The sequence below is a fragment of the Dipodomys spectabilis genome, unplaced genomic scaffold (assembly GCF_019054845.1).
Source record: "Dipodomys spectabilis isolate Male_0828 unplaced genomic scaffold, ASM1905484v1 ptg000043l, whole genome shotgun sequence".
Classification (NCBI taxonomy): Eukaryota; Metazoa; Chordata; class Mammalia; order Rodentia; family Heteromyidae; genus Dipodomys; species Dipodomys spectabilis.
The window spans coordinates 6,863,370-6,879,671 of NW_024870720.1; the positions used below are offsets into that span (position 1 = coordinate 6,863,370).

The 16,302-nt window shown below is 41.4% G+C and overlaps 1 protein-coding gene across 3 annotated transcripts in view; it reads left to right on the top strand.

The window, feature by feature from the left end:
* The window catches only part of Klf3 (Kruppel like factor 3), a 32,058-nt gene extending 20,612 nt beyond the window's left edge, over window positions 1–11,446 (top strand). For all 3 annotated transcript variants that reach the window (XM_042678041.1, XM_042678040.1, XM_042678039.1), the window contains exons 4-6: window positions 795–948; window positions 4,882–5,042; window positions 7,572–11,446. In XM_042678041.1, the coding sequence (XP_042533975.1) occupies window positions 795–948; window positions 4,882–5,042; window positions 7,572–7,753 (497 nt within the window). In that variant the 3' untranslated portion in view covers window positions 7,754–11,446. The remainder of the gene's footprint in view (window positions 1–794; window positions 949–4,881; window positions 5,043–7,571) is intronic.
* Window positions 11,447–16,302: the final 4,856 nt, after the last annotated feature.

The window sequence follows — 16,302 nt, forward strand, 5'->3', positions numbered from 1 at the left end:
TACTACCTGGAGACAGTTACTTTCGTTGTGTCGTTTTCAACTTTAGAAAGAATCTTGACTTTGATTGATTGATCGATCAATCGATTGATCTATTGGTTGATAGGATTGCGGTTGTCGGGGTGGGACCCAGGGCTTTGTGCTTATAAGCTCAGTCTGCTGAGCATGCTCAGTCTTCTGGCTCTGTGTTTTGATTTGGCAACTACCAACATGGTTTTGAGTACAAGCGCAAATATTTTCTTGGGGTGGTCCTGGGGCCAAGCCCCTGGGCACTGGTTCTATCACTGGAGCCTCAGAGCCACTTCCAGCTTTTTCTGAGCAGTTTACGGGAGATAAGAGTCAGGTGGATTTTCCTGCCCGGGCTGGCTTTGAACTGCAATCCTCAGATCTCAGCCTCCTGAGCAGCTAGGATTACAGGTGTGAGCCATGAGTGCTTGACACTAATACTTTTTAATCATAACTAAGGGTTCTTAAAGGTCAACTTGCTTGCCAACTGGTCACAGGCAGAAGATCTTGGGGTTAAAAGAGAAACCAAATTTGTAAGGAAGAATCATTTCTTGTGTCTTAGAAGTCCAGGACATACTATGTTGGCCTCTAATTAGCCAAGTAGTGAGCTTGAGAAAAGTAACAAGCAGAAGAAAGGAGACTCCCTCACAGACTGGTTCTTGCTATAATCTTGCCAAAAGTGAGTACACATTCACTGTAATAGGTAGGAGCTGTATGATGAGCTTAATTTTAGAGCTAAAATCAGCACATTGCACATAGTGACTTTTCTGTTTTTTTTTTTTAATTTTTAGTACCTGTCATCGAGTCCTACGAGAAGCCTATATTACAGAAAAAAATTAAAATAGAACCTGGGATCGAGCCACAGAGGACAGATTACTATCCTCCTGAAGAAATGTCACCCCCTTTAATGAACTCAGTGTCCCCCCCGCAAGCACTGTTGCAAGAGTAAGTATACTTAGTTGTCCTGGGCATTTGTGCAGTAGAGTGTACCTGAGGACCTGGAACAGAGAAGATCTCCAAGTGTGTTACGTGCTGGGATGACTGGGACTGCCCCGTAGTAGATGGCATCCACTGGGGGAGGGGAAAGGGGCAGGCCCACTACCTCTGGCCAAGATGGGAGAATCTCCACAAACAATGAGCTTTCTGTTGCACAGACAAATCTCTCAGCAGAGTTACGTCCACTTCAGTGAATTAGCCACCACTGATGTTCCATAGATGTTGCACAGAGATCGTGGACTTTTTTTTCGTCCTTCGGCTGGGCACATGTCGTTTTGCCACATACGAAGTGACACTGGTGTCTAGATGTGCCATGGAAGCTTGGATTGTATCACGTGCACCTACAGCTGTCACTTCTACTGTCGCTGCGCCTGTGGTGCCGACTGTCTTTAATCAAAGTCTTCAGGCCAGTCACGTGGATGGTAACAGAAGGTTGCCCACGCAGCGCTCCAAAGTGCAGCCCTAAAAGAACTCTTTATCCTTAATTATACCTGCCCTCAGTGTGGGCACCCTCCTGTAGAAGTGCCTTCTGGGAGACAGGTTGTATTGCATCAGTCAGCACCCAAGCAGGTGCTGTGATGGGCTGGGGCCACGCATGTGGCTGGCCACTGTGGTTCTCCTAGTGGTGACACTGGAGGCTAGGCTTGCAGTAGGTGGGAAGATAGCCCTTGGATCCTGGCTCTGCATTCCACAATATGCTGCTGCCTTCCATCGTGGAATTGTAATGATTGTTGTAATCTCAGGACATGTGATGTTCTAACCATTGGGTGCTGTGGCCACACCCCCACAGGGCCTCTCACCCAGCTCTTACCCCCATACCACCTTTTCTCAAGTTGAATAAAGGTTCTAGCCACCTTTCCACTTCATCTTCTCCACCTCTCCCTCACAAGTCAACACTGCTGAAGAATGTGGGAGTCAGGGCAAATAAAGAACTGAACTGGGGTGTTGTCAGTCACACTGTAGCTGAGGGGACCTGAGTTTGATCTGCTTCTCCATGAGTGCTCACTCCTCCATCTTTTCTGTGGCTAACTGATTGCATCTGCTCATGCTCTCAGGCCAAAGGAAAAGCAGCATGGCGACTCCCAGTCAGACACTTCTTGCAGCCCACAGTTCCTCTTGTGTTGATGAAGGGTGTCCACTGGCAACAGGATGTGCACTTGTGATTGTTTCTTTCCCGATGATGAACAAGATGCTCTGACACTAAAGAAAGCCTAGTTAGGAAGGGATCCCATTGACTGGAAAAGTATTTGCTTAGAATCTAGGTCACTGTGAATGACAGTGTAAAGCATTACACAACAGTATTGGAGGCAACATCCCATCCTCTGAATATCCTTACCAGAAAAATGTTTTCTCTGTGTTTTAAGTAATACTCCTTTGGTGATCTCATGCTTGGTGGCTTTTAATGCTTAATGAATAATGTGTTTATTTTAAGGCTGACCTAAAAAATGCACTTTACTTCTCAGAAAAATGCAACAGATTAGCCACAACGGGGACATGTGCTCTTTTAAGTCATTTTCTCAAGGATGTCATTAAGTACCAACTTGGAGTGGGCCTAGCAGCTTTATAGGAAACCACCTATCCAGGAAAGGAGCTTGATACTGGCAAGGCCAGGCCAGTAGTCCTCACCTAGGAAACCTCCTACCCAGAGGCCGACTTTGAAGTACATTGGCTTGATCCTTTAGTTGAGTTTAGGAATATTATGCAAAGGTATATCAGGTGTCTTCTGTTGTGTATTTATGTGTGTGCAGCTGTATCTAGAACAAAAGGATCAGGTTTCCCCGTTTAGTGTGGGTATAGTAGCAGCAAACTTAGGAGGAGCAAGTTTAACTTAAGACACTGTCTGGGGATTTAATTTCTTTGTTATAATGATTCCAAATTATGTCTTTAAAAATGAAAAGTGAGATGACAAAACATGTGACAATCCCAAGACCCTTACCTCTAATGAGCCCCAGCCTGAGCCAACATCTGGATCTGTAGAAATAGGGCTGCTGCCCGGCCTCGCGGTGTTGCTACCTTTCCAGGTAGATAGATGCTCATCTGAGTAGAGTCTCCCCAAAGTGGCTCTGAATCACTGCTCAAAAACTCCACATGAAAGTTTAACTGCTGCAGGGTGCCGGGTTCCAAATGGAAAGAGCATTTCTGAACCTTGAAAAATTACATAGTAATTTACCTCTCAACAAATAGTGCTCTCGGATGCTTTTCAGGTACTTGCCCTCAGTAACTGACAGAATGTTACCAGTTCCTGTAACCAATTAAGGTAACATTATCATTCTCCTTTTATAGAGCGGAAACAGAGAGTTTAGTGTACCAGCCCCAGGATCACAGAGAAGATATATACCAAGCCAGGATTTAAAGTTGGAGCCCACAGATCTTTATATGTAGAAAATACACAGTTGGAAAAGGCAGTCATAATGACTGCACTGAAGTGATTAGATTCTCAGTCTACAACATTCAATAATTGGGAAAGATTTCTAGTCACACACACGCATATACTTGTACCTCACCTACACTCTGCTTCATGTTTACTTTTCTGAACATGCTGATAGATAAAACTGACAGTGCTAATAGTAAGAGTGTGACAAGTAAGTAAATTCACATAGCATAGGCTTACCTAGTATTTAGTTCCTTGTTTCTTAGCATTGTCTGGAAAAAGTCACTAAGGATGTGTATTCATATTCTTAGCAAGACCCCTTCCTCTCCACCCCCCCACCCCCCAGCCAAGAAAAGTTTTCATTCCAGGGACTCCCTTTTGGTTATCAGAGCTAAGTTTTGTTTATTTATTGTTTTTACAAGCTTTACCCTCATCATTTTTTTTGTCTTTTTGTCAATCTTTTCTCCCCTACACATTTTTAGAAAACATACATAAAAATGGGGCCATCTTAGAAGCTATAGATTGGAAATGAAAGAGAAAGATGTCTTTCCAGAATAAGTTTGAGGTCAACTGCCATATCAAGCAATTCATCGGGAAAGTGAATGACCAGTGGATTAGACCTTTTTAGTGATGCACATTAATCAGGAGAAGCTTGAGAAAACTCTGCATACATCCCAGCGTATCCCTTCCTCTTTTTCTGTCACCTCCCTTTCTGAGACGGTGTTTGTGTTAACCGTGCATAGCAGGATTGGTTTCCTCCCTAGAAAACCTGTGTCATTTGTGGCCTCCTCCTAAACTGCTCTGCAGCTCTTCTTCATGCAGGAACAGTTTAATGGCAGTAAAAGTTTGTGTTCATGAAGACAAAAAAATGCCATCTTTTCTTTGGAAGAGCCAGCATTTGAAAACTAAATGTGAATTGGCAGTCTTTTTTTAAGAGACAAATGAAAGACTAGTTATGTGAAGGATAAAAAGATAGATTTACTCAACAATCTGGTCACCTGAGATGTAGGAATATGACCTTTTTCATTTTTTCTTAAAGAGTAATGAAAATCAGTACGGCCTGTGGGAATTGGAGTACTCTTCCACATTGCCTAGTACCACAAAATTGTCCAGACGGACCTACTTTTACTGTGGGAAAGCATCTGCCCAACACATGGCACCTCCCTGTAGCATAGCCCCGACCCCTTCTTGCTGTCATTACTTATCTCCATGTCTGTCTCCCCCTAGACTGTGAGCTCCTCGAGGGCAGGAACCCTGTTTTTATTCATCTTTGTGTCCCGGTGCCAAGCACAGTGCCTGGCTCATGGTAGGTGCTCACTACATGTTTGTTGAATGGATATAGCAGTGCTTCTTGGGTTGATCAGCTAGTTTCTTTTTATTTTTTTGGGTTTTTGTATGTGTGTGTGTGTGTGTGTGTGTTTGTTTTGCCTTATGTTGTGAATGCTTTCAGTAGACTGAAGAAAAGAAAGCCCCTTTGCTCAACATGTTCTATTTACCTTTGGCTTTCATAGGAATCACCCTTCAGTCATCGTGCAGCCTGGGAAGAGACCTTTACCTGTGGAATCCCCAGATACACAAAGGAAGCGAAGGATACATAGATGTGATTATGATGGGTGCAACAAAGTGTACACTAAGAGCTCCCACTTGAAAGCACACAGAAGAACACATACAGGTAGGAAAAGTGCCAAGCCTCACTTCATCTGTCTGAAGGAGTGCCACTATGGAATGCTGCAGTCACCAGTTCCAGCTTGAAAGAGTTATTAGATATTAAACATCTGTAATCTCAAAATCCAAAGTGCTCTGACATATGAGTCATTTTTCTTTTTCATAGCATCAATTAGTTGGATGTGGGATTTATTTCATTTTGACACACCCAGATACATGTATGCACCTTGATTGGACTCATCCTTCTGAAACTTCTTGATTACTAACATGACAGTAAGAAGGCTTTGGATTTGAGATTTTCAGATTAGGGACTAGTGAACATCTGTGTAGGTAGCCCCAAATGTGAAAAACTCTGAGACCTAAAACAACACTCCTGGTTCCAAGCATTTGCATAGGAGTACTCAACTGTGTAACAAAAAGCTTTCCAGGCATCTTGGTGGTCTACGGATGTCTCTGAGTCATCAGGTTTTGATAAGGGTTTGCCTTTGTCATAAGAAAAGGTTTAGGTCTCTCAGTTTAGGCCCCTTGCAGTTCTGTCCTCTAGGAAGGGAGGAGGAAGGGACAGCACCTCTGTTATAAACTTGATGATGGCAAAGAACAGTTCTTACATAGAGCAAATAAGTGCAATTCAAATAGAAGAAAAGTGAATACACTTGGGTAATGTCTATCTTATATAAGATTGAAAGAACTCCTGTTTCATTGTATGCCGCATTTATTCCAGAAAGTCTTCCTTAATTGGTATTGAATATAGGGTGGAGCAGTCAGGTCATCTAGACATTGTCACATAGGCAGAGAAAAACGCATAATTGATTGTTCCCAGTGCTCCTTCATGCTTCCATAGGAAATCCTACAGTAATGTTGCAAATGGCCTGATGCAGTCAGTATTGATGATTAATGCATACAGAAGGCTCATCTTATCCTCAAAACTTTCAATGTGAAATCGTTGTTTAACAGCCATTCACCTGTGTGTGATTTTCCCGAATTCAGAATGTAGATCCTTTTTCTGAGTCTGGTATCACTAGAGAGAAGGAAGGGAAGTACCTGGCCACATAGAAAATAAATTCTTTCAGTCATCACAGGGAGGAAGCCGAGGAAGCTGAGGAGGATACCAACAATATAGCAAGCCAGTCAATCAAAGCATCCTTGGAGCACTCAAGAGTCAAAGGTTGCCACGTCAAAACCTAAAATTAAAGACATCAAATATTTGGATGACAGTTCAGATACAATAAAAAGATAACTGTTGTCGTATATAATCTGCACAACCAAGCAAATCATAGAAATCCAAGTAAATTGCTTAATTAATTAATTGGTTTGTAATGAAAAAGGAATATTAAGCAGGAACTTGTGACACCCATTACCTACGATAGGCAGAGATACCCGTATTTGAGCTGCTTTGGGGAATTTCTTTGGTTTCAGAGGAATAATTTCTATGAACATGACATATCTTGAAGGTAGCACTCATGTCTAAACACAACTATGTATACAACATGCATAACCTGAAGGTAATTTTATACCATGGTTTTTACATTTTTGTCATTTTGTACAGGAAAGGAGTCTCATGAAGAATTGCCCGTTTGTGGCATTGTGTCAGGTTCAGTTTCAGGCCTCGCAGCCCTGTAGATTTCAGATCTTCAGATTGGGTGATTCAACCTATATTACTAATTTGAAGCACTTAGATGAACATGAACAGCTATTTTATTTATAAGGGCATTCATTTTTCTGTAAACACCTTAAAATATCCTCCTCGGATAAAAAGGCTAGAAACCTGGCTTCTGGCCAGGAGGAATTAACTATATCTCAATATTTGTACATCTAAAGCATTATGTTTGGACATCATTGTCATTGACTAACCAAGAAAATAGGAATTCCAAATTCCCTAGCAAATGTTTTAGTTCATAGAGACTTCACATTTTCAGCAAACCGTTGGCATGTATAATTACAGACACCCCACAAGCTTTTGCTATGTAGATTTACTAAGTGCATAGGACTGCATATAACTGAGCTCTAGAGACAGACACAAATACCAGACGCCATGTGTTTACTTTTGGTATTCAGAAGAGGTTTCAAGGCAATATGCTTTAATAAGAACTAAATCCTATCTTCAACTTTTACCTTGCTTTGTTTTGTTTTTGGCAAAGAATCAGTTTGATTCATGCTTATCTTAAAATGGGTTGTTGTTATTGTTATGTGCATGTTGTATGTGCCAGTTATAGGGCTTGAACTCAAGGCCTCCTGCTCTTGATTACCCTTTCTGCTTGTCTAGTGCTCTACCACTTGAGCCAAGCCTCTTTCCAGCTTTTGGCTGGTTAACCAGAAATTCATGGACTTTTCTGCCTGAGGTGGCTTCGAACTACTAATCTTAGCCGCCTGAGTAGATTTCAGGCATGAGCTCTGATAAGAGCCCAGCCTCTGGTGGTTTTGGAAGGCACTGTGTTACTGATGTATGAATCTTATCTTGGAAGTTGTATACTTCAAGAGGATTAGCTCAAAAACTTTACTGTCTCTAAAAAATATATTTTTTTTTTCTTCTTTGCAGGAGAAAAGCCCTACAAGTGTACCTGGGAAGGATGCACGTGGAAGTTTGCTCGGTCTGATGAACTAACGAGACATTTCCGAAAACACACTGGAATCAAACCTTTCCAGTGTCCGGACTGTGACCGCAGCTTCTCCCGTTCCGACCACCTTGCTCTCCATAGGAAACGCCACATGCTAGTCTGAGCACCTCCGTCTCCCACCTCAGTGTCTCAGCAGCTCCCGTTCTCCTGGCTCACCTCGATCGGCTCTCTCCTCCCTCCCATTATCTAACTCAGTTTTTACATGTACATTTTAATTTTGATTCAGCTGGTCTGGATCTCTGAATTTATATCATGCAAAACTTCCATATGGTCAGTAGTAGATTTTCTCTAATCCTCCCTCTCCTTACCACGGGTCAGACCTAAAGAATGTGAACTTTTTTTTTTCCCGGGGTTGCTAAGCAAACCCCTTTTAACAGATATGTTTAATGTAATGCGAACAAGGGAACATATAGACTAACCAATTGTCAATTTCTCCGTGTACTCCTCAAAAGAATGTCAAAGTAAATATTGACTATAGTATCCAGCCCATACCTCTGTGCCCCACCATCCCATTTTCTGCTCTGTAAGGGAAAGCAGGGTGGTCTCAGTCACCCGTTAACAAAGTATGCCATCAAGACACCAGCTCTGCCATTTGCCGCACTTTCCATCCTGCCCATCAACGACCTGGACTACCACTTCATCTAGATCAAGTCCATAGCCCATCTTTGTGCCTCAAGCTGATGCAGAAGGCGTTGTCACCACTGGGAGGTGAGCCAGAGCTGCTAAATGTCGTGGGTTTCGGACAGTTCAAAGGGTGCATGCTGTGCTTCCAAGCATGGAGCAGAAGCAGAAGGGCGCTGTGGGGAACCACTGGTGATTCCTCCTGGCCAGGGATTGTCAGAGGGGCACCACACATTCATCACATAGTGTGTTCGAGTCTCCATCCATACTCAGCTGTGCAGAACATGCTACAAATGGAGTCGTCCAACCAAGTGTTTCCTTCCCTAGGCTATCTCTTTGGTATGGATCATCAAGCATTGGAATCCACCAAAATAGCTGCCCGGTAGCAGCAAAAAGATCTTTGAGGTCAGAGTCTGGATGGTCTTTCTTTCGCCCAACCTGCTTAGAGCTTTTTTTTTTTCCTTTCAAACAGGGAAACATTGAGTGGTACTTGTATTCCCAGATCAAACCAGTCACATAGCTTTTCTATGAAATGCTTCTGTGTGAGCTCTAAGGTGCCAAACTGGCTATATTTTTTTTGTGTTCCTAACACATATCATAAATGAGTATTTGCTAAAGCTTCAGGAGATTTGTTCAATTAGACCTGATTATACTCTTTGTAAATATATCTAGTGTAAAGCACATATATCTTTATTTTGAGGACAGATTTTTTTTTTTGAAAAAGTAGAGAAAAACCACAGTTCAGGGATTTATACATGTAGCTTAAAAATTCCCTAAAGTTTACTGCTAAAGCTATTGATTTTCTGTCGCTATCAAGAGAACCCTATGAGAAGACCAAACTGAAAATAATGACTCGTGTTTCTTTTGAAGATTAATAGCACCATTATTGGGGGATGTTTTTCAAAAGCAGGCTTTTGAGCAACATAGTCTAAATGCTAATTAAAATAATTCACACATAGAAATGCTTTGGTTGTAAGTTTGAAGAAAAGAGAGAAGAGGCAACCATTGCATATAACCAAATGCCCCTTGAGTCCCTTCACAAAGGATAGAGGAGAAGAGATTCATCCCAGCCTAACTCAGGATCCAACACAACCTTCACTGGGAGAGGGATACATGACTTGTTTTGAAAATGTCAATGAGGCCTGCAAGTTGAGGAGCTTTCTTTTTCCATTTGGCGGCATTGGGGGTTGAACTCGGGGCCTTGTGCTTGCTAGACAAGCGCCCTACCACTTGAGCTACACCCCTAGGCCAGGAGCTTTCTTTAGTGGCACTATGTTAAAAGGCTGTTGGGACTGTACTCCTGAGAAGTCAGTCCCACTCAGCCCTATGTGAGCCAACTGGAAGGAACTGTAGGTGAAAGTTGAGAAAAGAAATGTTATCTTAGCACTTGGGTTTCTTTTCTTTCCTTTTGTAGCACTGTTAAGTTTTGTTTCGAATGTTAAAACATGCTGACTGGGCTGCTTTCCACTTTGCAAGTATGAGTGATGTGAACAGAAGAATTGAAATGGCTCTTGGGAAAGGCAGGTTTCCTGTGTGTTGGCAAGGTTTAGTCTCTTTCATACCAATGTGTTCATGACTTCCAATGCTTCTTCTACGGCACAGGGGAGAATCAAGTTGGAATGCAAGGGATTGTTCTTGTTTTAGTAGAGACAACCAATTGATGTGTTCCAGCCCATATAGAAAAGGGGGGGAGGGTGTGAGAAAGGCTAGAAATTATTTCTGAGTCAGCTTTGCCTCTGAATGTAGTTAGTAGCTTCCGTAGTTCTGAAATTTGGAATTTGCTATGGCCCATTCAAATGTTGTTGAAAAGACAGCATGACAATACTGTTCTGCTTGCTTAGATTGTCTTAACCATTTGTAAACAGATGATTTGAACTCAAAGGCAACCTGAGAAGCTCTTCTCTGTTGCCATGCTGGTCTGGTTTTCTTCAGTTACCAATTGGCTCCTACCGAAATTCCCATCCATCCATATATATACTATGACAACTGAGAAAGACTCAGTCATTTTTAGCTGTTATGTGAAGGCCTCAAACCAAGATAAAATGCCCTTAAAATATGGCTTAGTGAATGATGTACCATATAACTTATCAATGGTGACTTAACTGCACTATCTTAAATTGACAAAAAAATGTGTAAACGTGAAGTTAGTTTATTCAATTTTTTTTTTACGTGTCACCTTGGAGAAGTCATAAAAATGTAAATCTGAATCTGTCCTATATGTTAGGGTCTTAAAATGTGAATTGACATCATAAATCAGTGGGCATTCGCATTCTAAACAGCTTGGGGAGAATGCTTGCGACATAGCTGTATTCAATTAAGGAGATGCTAACTACACAGAAGTTTCAAGAGCCTTGGAACAGAATCACAGGGACACTCTGTGGGTATGTGTGTTTTATTAAACCAGTCACCTGCACTCTCAGTATTGCACTAACACTGAGTTTGAAAGATTATATTGCTGATACTGTATATCATCAATAAATCATTCCTGATTAGATTATTTTAAAAGACAGTTCTCAAAAGATCTAAGATTTTTTTGGAGTAATTTGGTTTGAAAATAACACCATTGTTTGGGATTTTTGTTTTGTTTTGTTCTTGAAGGACTTGACATGAAGTCACTCAGAGTTGTCTTGTTCTCTTGTGGGTCAAGGTTAATTCCAAATGATTACAAATTCACTTAATGCATTTACAAAGCCATCTTCCCTGCATTCAATGAGGGCTACAACATGTTTTACAAATACTAGCACTTTTTTTTTTCTGTTGTGTACTTAGTGTTGAGGGTCAAAATAATCTTTCTGCTTTGCATCTCTTAAAACCATACCTGCAAATATAGCAGGATTTATTACATTTACAGTACTTTAATACTTGTATAAACTATGCAGAAATTTTTAATAAAGTGTAATATATTTTATAAGCTAATAAGACTGAATGGGTAAAGGTTTTTAGCATGCATTAGTATACTTGCAAATACTGAAACATTTTGGTAATCTTTCTTACTAAAGATGTGAATGTTTAATGTACCTTCGCTGTTTCTACTCTGTAGTCCAATGGGAATTCAGTAATGACATTTTGTCATGTCAAACTGTGAACATAAATTTGTACTGTACAGTCCTCATATACTATATACAGTATGCAATATATGTATTATATACTTGTTAATAAAACCATCAGAATATTACCTGCAGTCATGCGATTCATTATATAGGCAGTGGTCACCAGAAAAAAAACGAGCCGTGTAAAAGACACTGCTTAGAAATGTTCAAGTTAGCCACACTGATGGGGAGTCATTGATAGAAAGCAAAGCAGATCTAACTGAAGGTGCCATAAAGGAATTAATTAGTTCTCCTAAAACTATGATTCTGGTTTTCTGATACCTGCCAGGAGGAATGTACCTAAGCTGAACCCATAAAGCAGTCCCGTGCAGCCCCTTGTGTGAGTGTGTCCTGCGGGAATTCGTGTGTGGGAACCTGGACTCCTCAATAGAGGCTGGGCCAAGAATAGATTGATAGTGTTCTTGTGCGACAATGTATAGGAAAAGGATTGGCCTAGTTGCCTCAAGAGAGCTTGTTACAGGGTCTGGGGATACCTCCTCCACACATGCCTTTCATCCTTCTGATTTCCACCATGTTAGGAACCAGTATAAGGCCGTATTTTTAATTAGCATACCTTATTAATAGAATTTTACTAGAGCAGTTTTATGCATGCATACAGAGTTTTTCCACAAATACCCACTTCCTGGTGTTGCTACAGTAACAAATTATACATTGTGTGATTGTGTGTGTGTGAGAGAGAGAGAGAGTCCTAGGGCTTGAACTTGGCCTGGGCACTGTCCCTGAGCTTCTTTTGCTCAAGGGTACTACTCTACTACTTCAGCCACTGCTCCATTTCTGGCATTTTTGGTAGTTAATTGGAGATAGATGTCTCATGGACTTTTCTGTCTTGGCTGGTTTTGAACCATGATCTTCAGATCTCAGCCTTCTGAACTGCTAGGATTAAAGGTGTGCACTCTGTGCCTAGGTTTGAGCTCACAGCCTCATGTTTGCTAGGCAGGCACTCTTACCACTGAATCATGCCTCCAGCCCTGCTTTTTGCTGGTTATTTTTGAGATGAGGTCTTGCTTCCTGCCAGAGCACATGTCTAAATCCATCTGCCTATTTTTATCTTCCTGCTGTTGGCATCACAGTTATGCTCCATCATGACCAGCTCAGAATCACAGATTTTTCTACCTGAGCTGATTTGGAATTGTGATCCTCTCATGTCAGCCTCATGTGTAGCTTGAGATAACAGGGATGTACCACCGAGTCCAGCTCTGGGTTAAAAAGGGGTCTCCCAAATGTTTGTGCCTGGCCCTGTCTGTCCTTAAACTGCAATTCTCCCCTTCTTAGCTTCCAAAGTAATTAGGATTACAGGAATGACCACTGGTGCCTGACTACTTTAACTCTGCAACCAGGATAAAACAAAGCTTAAAGCTTTGGGAGTTAGGAGTAGGACAGTAACTACATTCAACACTTAAATAATTCTGGATAAGCAATTTCCAAGCCGTTAGTGGCTAGGTCTGTAGACACTGCCATCTTTATAACATCGCAGAACAATAGATTGTTTATGATGAGGATTTAAGAGTTCTTCCTGTGTTTGAGGTTTTTGTTTTGTTTTTATTTTTGTCTTTTTCTCTTTGTGAGCACCAGGGTTTGAACTCAGGTATTGTACCATTGGTTTCATTTTTTTTGGGGGGGGGGGGGAGGGGTCCGGTCATGGGGCCTGGGCGCTGTCCCTCAGCTCTTCAGCTCAAGGCTAGTGCTCTACCACTTGAGCCACAGTGCCACTTCCGGCTTTTTTTTTTCTGCTTATGTGGTGCTGAGGAATCGAACCCAGAGCCTCATGCATGCAAGGCAAGCACTCTACCACTTAGCCACCTTCCCAGCCCCCATTGGTTTCATTTTTATAACACTCCAGGACCTTTCCTTACATTTACTAAGACTTGCTTTAAGTCCTAAAATATTGTCTTATTTGGAGGAAAAGTTCCTTGGGTTGCTGAGAACAATGTATATTGTGCAGATGACGTACTCAGTTAAGTTCATTTGGTCTGTGGTGTCACTAATTCTCATATTTCTTGGTGGCTTTGTTGCTGTCTGGATAACCTATTTGTTGGTAAGAGTGGGGTAAGAGTCTGATACTATTACTGTGCTGATGTTTATCAGAGGTGTTCAGCGAATCTAGATGCACTACTCTGTGTTAACAACTAATTACCTCAGTCATCTTATCTCTGCCTCTTGAGTAAGCAGGATGTGCTACAAAAGCCTGCCCAAAAAATCCTGTTTCCTTGCACATTCCTTTTAGGCTCTTGAGCTATCCCCCAGAGAAGGTGTCTCTTACTGATTCAGAGATGCAGCATGGGCTATTAAGAGTCCTGAGGTAGGATTGCTGCTGGGCACTGAATATTTGTCTTATGATTTTGTTGTTGTTGTTGTTTTTAACCCAAGAGTTACTTATTAACATCCTATTCACTTTCCACACAGTTTGAATTTTGGTTCTGCGATATACTAAAGTAGGTAAAGGTAAATGAACTTGTAGATCTGAATAGACAAGTTAGAAGTCCCTCTTTGAGGTTTTGGTGTGAAGAGATTTTTTTTTCCCCACAAGGCTGAAAGTGTATAAACTGTATGCAAACAAATCCATAATTCATAGATTTGATTATATAGAACTTCATTTCTTTCAGCAAGCCAAGTTAGTGATAGCTAACAGAACAAGAGAAGATATTTCTAACATCTGTACAGTGCTATACAAAGGATTCATATATTTAATAGCAATAAGGCTCAAAATCTATCTGTAGTCTCAGTTACTAGGGAGCTGGAAGGCAGGAGGATTGCCAGTTTGAGGTCAGCCTGAGCAAAGTTAGTGAGACCTTATCTTGAAAACAAAATATAAATAAAAGGGATGGAAAGGATCGTTTAAATACTAGAGTGCTTGCCTTGCAAACTTAAGGCCATTAGCTCAATTCCCAATTCTGAAAGAAAAAGGAAAGGAAGGAAGAAAGAAGGAAGGCAGGCAGGCAGGCAGGCAAGCAAAGAAAAAGAGAGGCAAGAAAGAGAGCAAACAAGCAAGCTCAAAAATAGACTTGCGTGAGATAAATAGGGAATGTGTCTTTCCAATAAATTAAATATATGTACCATACAAAACAAAGTTGCATGTTTTACAAAAAAGCCTGCATATTTAAAGTCATAAACACCTTAAAGTGGGTATCAATGGAGGTAGGAAAAGGGAAGATGGGATTAATAAAGATCGAAGTTGAAAGACACATACTTCAATTTAGATCATCATCTATCCCAGAATAACCCAGAAAATTAAGCTAGAAAACATCTGTGAATGCCTAGCTCGTCTGTCACATGCTAGCTGTGTAATTACGTTTGCTGCTTTCCCCCACCACTACCTTGAAAAATCCATGTCACATTGCGCAACCCACCCTAGGTTTGCTGATTTCTCTTTCAATAAGCAAAAAGTTTTCAGGCTTACCAGAATTTTCTTTTTATTAACAATAAAATGGCTGAGCAAAATGCAGAGCTGAGTATTGGAAATGAGAAAGGAATTATCCGGCTAATTTCTTTTATAGGCTTCTCCTCCCTAGTAAAGAACAGAGTGAACAATTGGTCATATTGGACTTTTTAATTAGATCAGATTTAATATTCTTACAAGCCTTTTGTCTGCCAGCCATTGCCCCCCCCCCAAAAAAATGCTGCTGCTGACTTAACAAGAATTTAATACATAAGAAGAAAAGTTCGCTAGGATTAAATAAGAGATTGTGACCTCCTCCTTCCCCGCCCCAACAACAAAAAAAATGAAGAGAAATACCACCATTTTGAAATGGCTGGAAGGAACGAGAGATGGCTTGTGACTTCTAGGGAAGAGCTCAGAAATGCTACATGATTTAGTCAGGGATAGGTCTGCCTTTGGGGGACCTGACAACCACCTATTGGGTGTCTCATCGTTGAGGGGGGGAGTTTAAGAAAAAAGAATACATTCCAATATTATTAGATGATCACTTTGGGCTTTTGTGGGACTGCTGTCGGCTTGTGTCCTGTAACTCTAGAAATTCCGATAGAATCCATTTCCTGTGATTCTGTCCCAAAGGAAAAACAGATGATTCATGTGTAAGTGTATGTGTTACATTGTTGTGTAAATTCACTCAGGAAAGAACTATTTGTGTCAGATGTGGATGATAACTGAGTCCCCTGCTTACTAATTTGCATGTTTGATGGCAACTTTCTTGGGGCTAGCCTCTGACTCCACATTTCCAGCCTTCTTTCTCTTCCTTTCTCTTCCCTTATGCCTTTGGTCAGGTGCCACAGGACATTCTTTATCTGAAAAGAGTTTATTTTCGAGATTACCTCAAGAAATATTGGAAAGAGAGTGGAAAGGTGAGAAAGGGAAGGAAAAATAAGCCAATTAAGGATACATTGTTGCCAGGAGTTGATGGTTCATGCCTATTACCCTAGCTACTCAAAACCCTGCCATCTGCGGATCCCCCATTCCATGACCAGCCCCAGCAGTAAAGTCCAAGAGACTCTTATCACCAATTAACCACCAAACATTGAAAGAGCTGTGGTTCAAGTGTTAAGAGTGCCAGCTTTAAGTGAAAAAAGCCAAGGGAGGGCATGAGGCCCTGAGTTCAAGCTCACACACACACACAAGTGTGCACCACACACACACACACACACACACACACACACACACAGGAACACTATCAATTAGTCACTTCTGTGGTCAATGAATTGGAAAAATAAAACAAATTTATGTGGTAATCAGATCCCCACAGTGGTAGATTTCATAATTCCCTGAGATGGTTCCTAGAACTTCCAACAGCTTTTATCCTGCAATTACATCCTCACACCACAGACTTTTACTGTGACACAACCTCAGGCCCCACAGCTTCCAGGCTCTGCCAGTCAGGTACAGTGGGGATGGAGGGGGGGGGGGGCGGGTGATAAGAGGGTTCCTGGCAAGGTTCCCACACTGGATGAACAGACAGAACTTACCAGG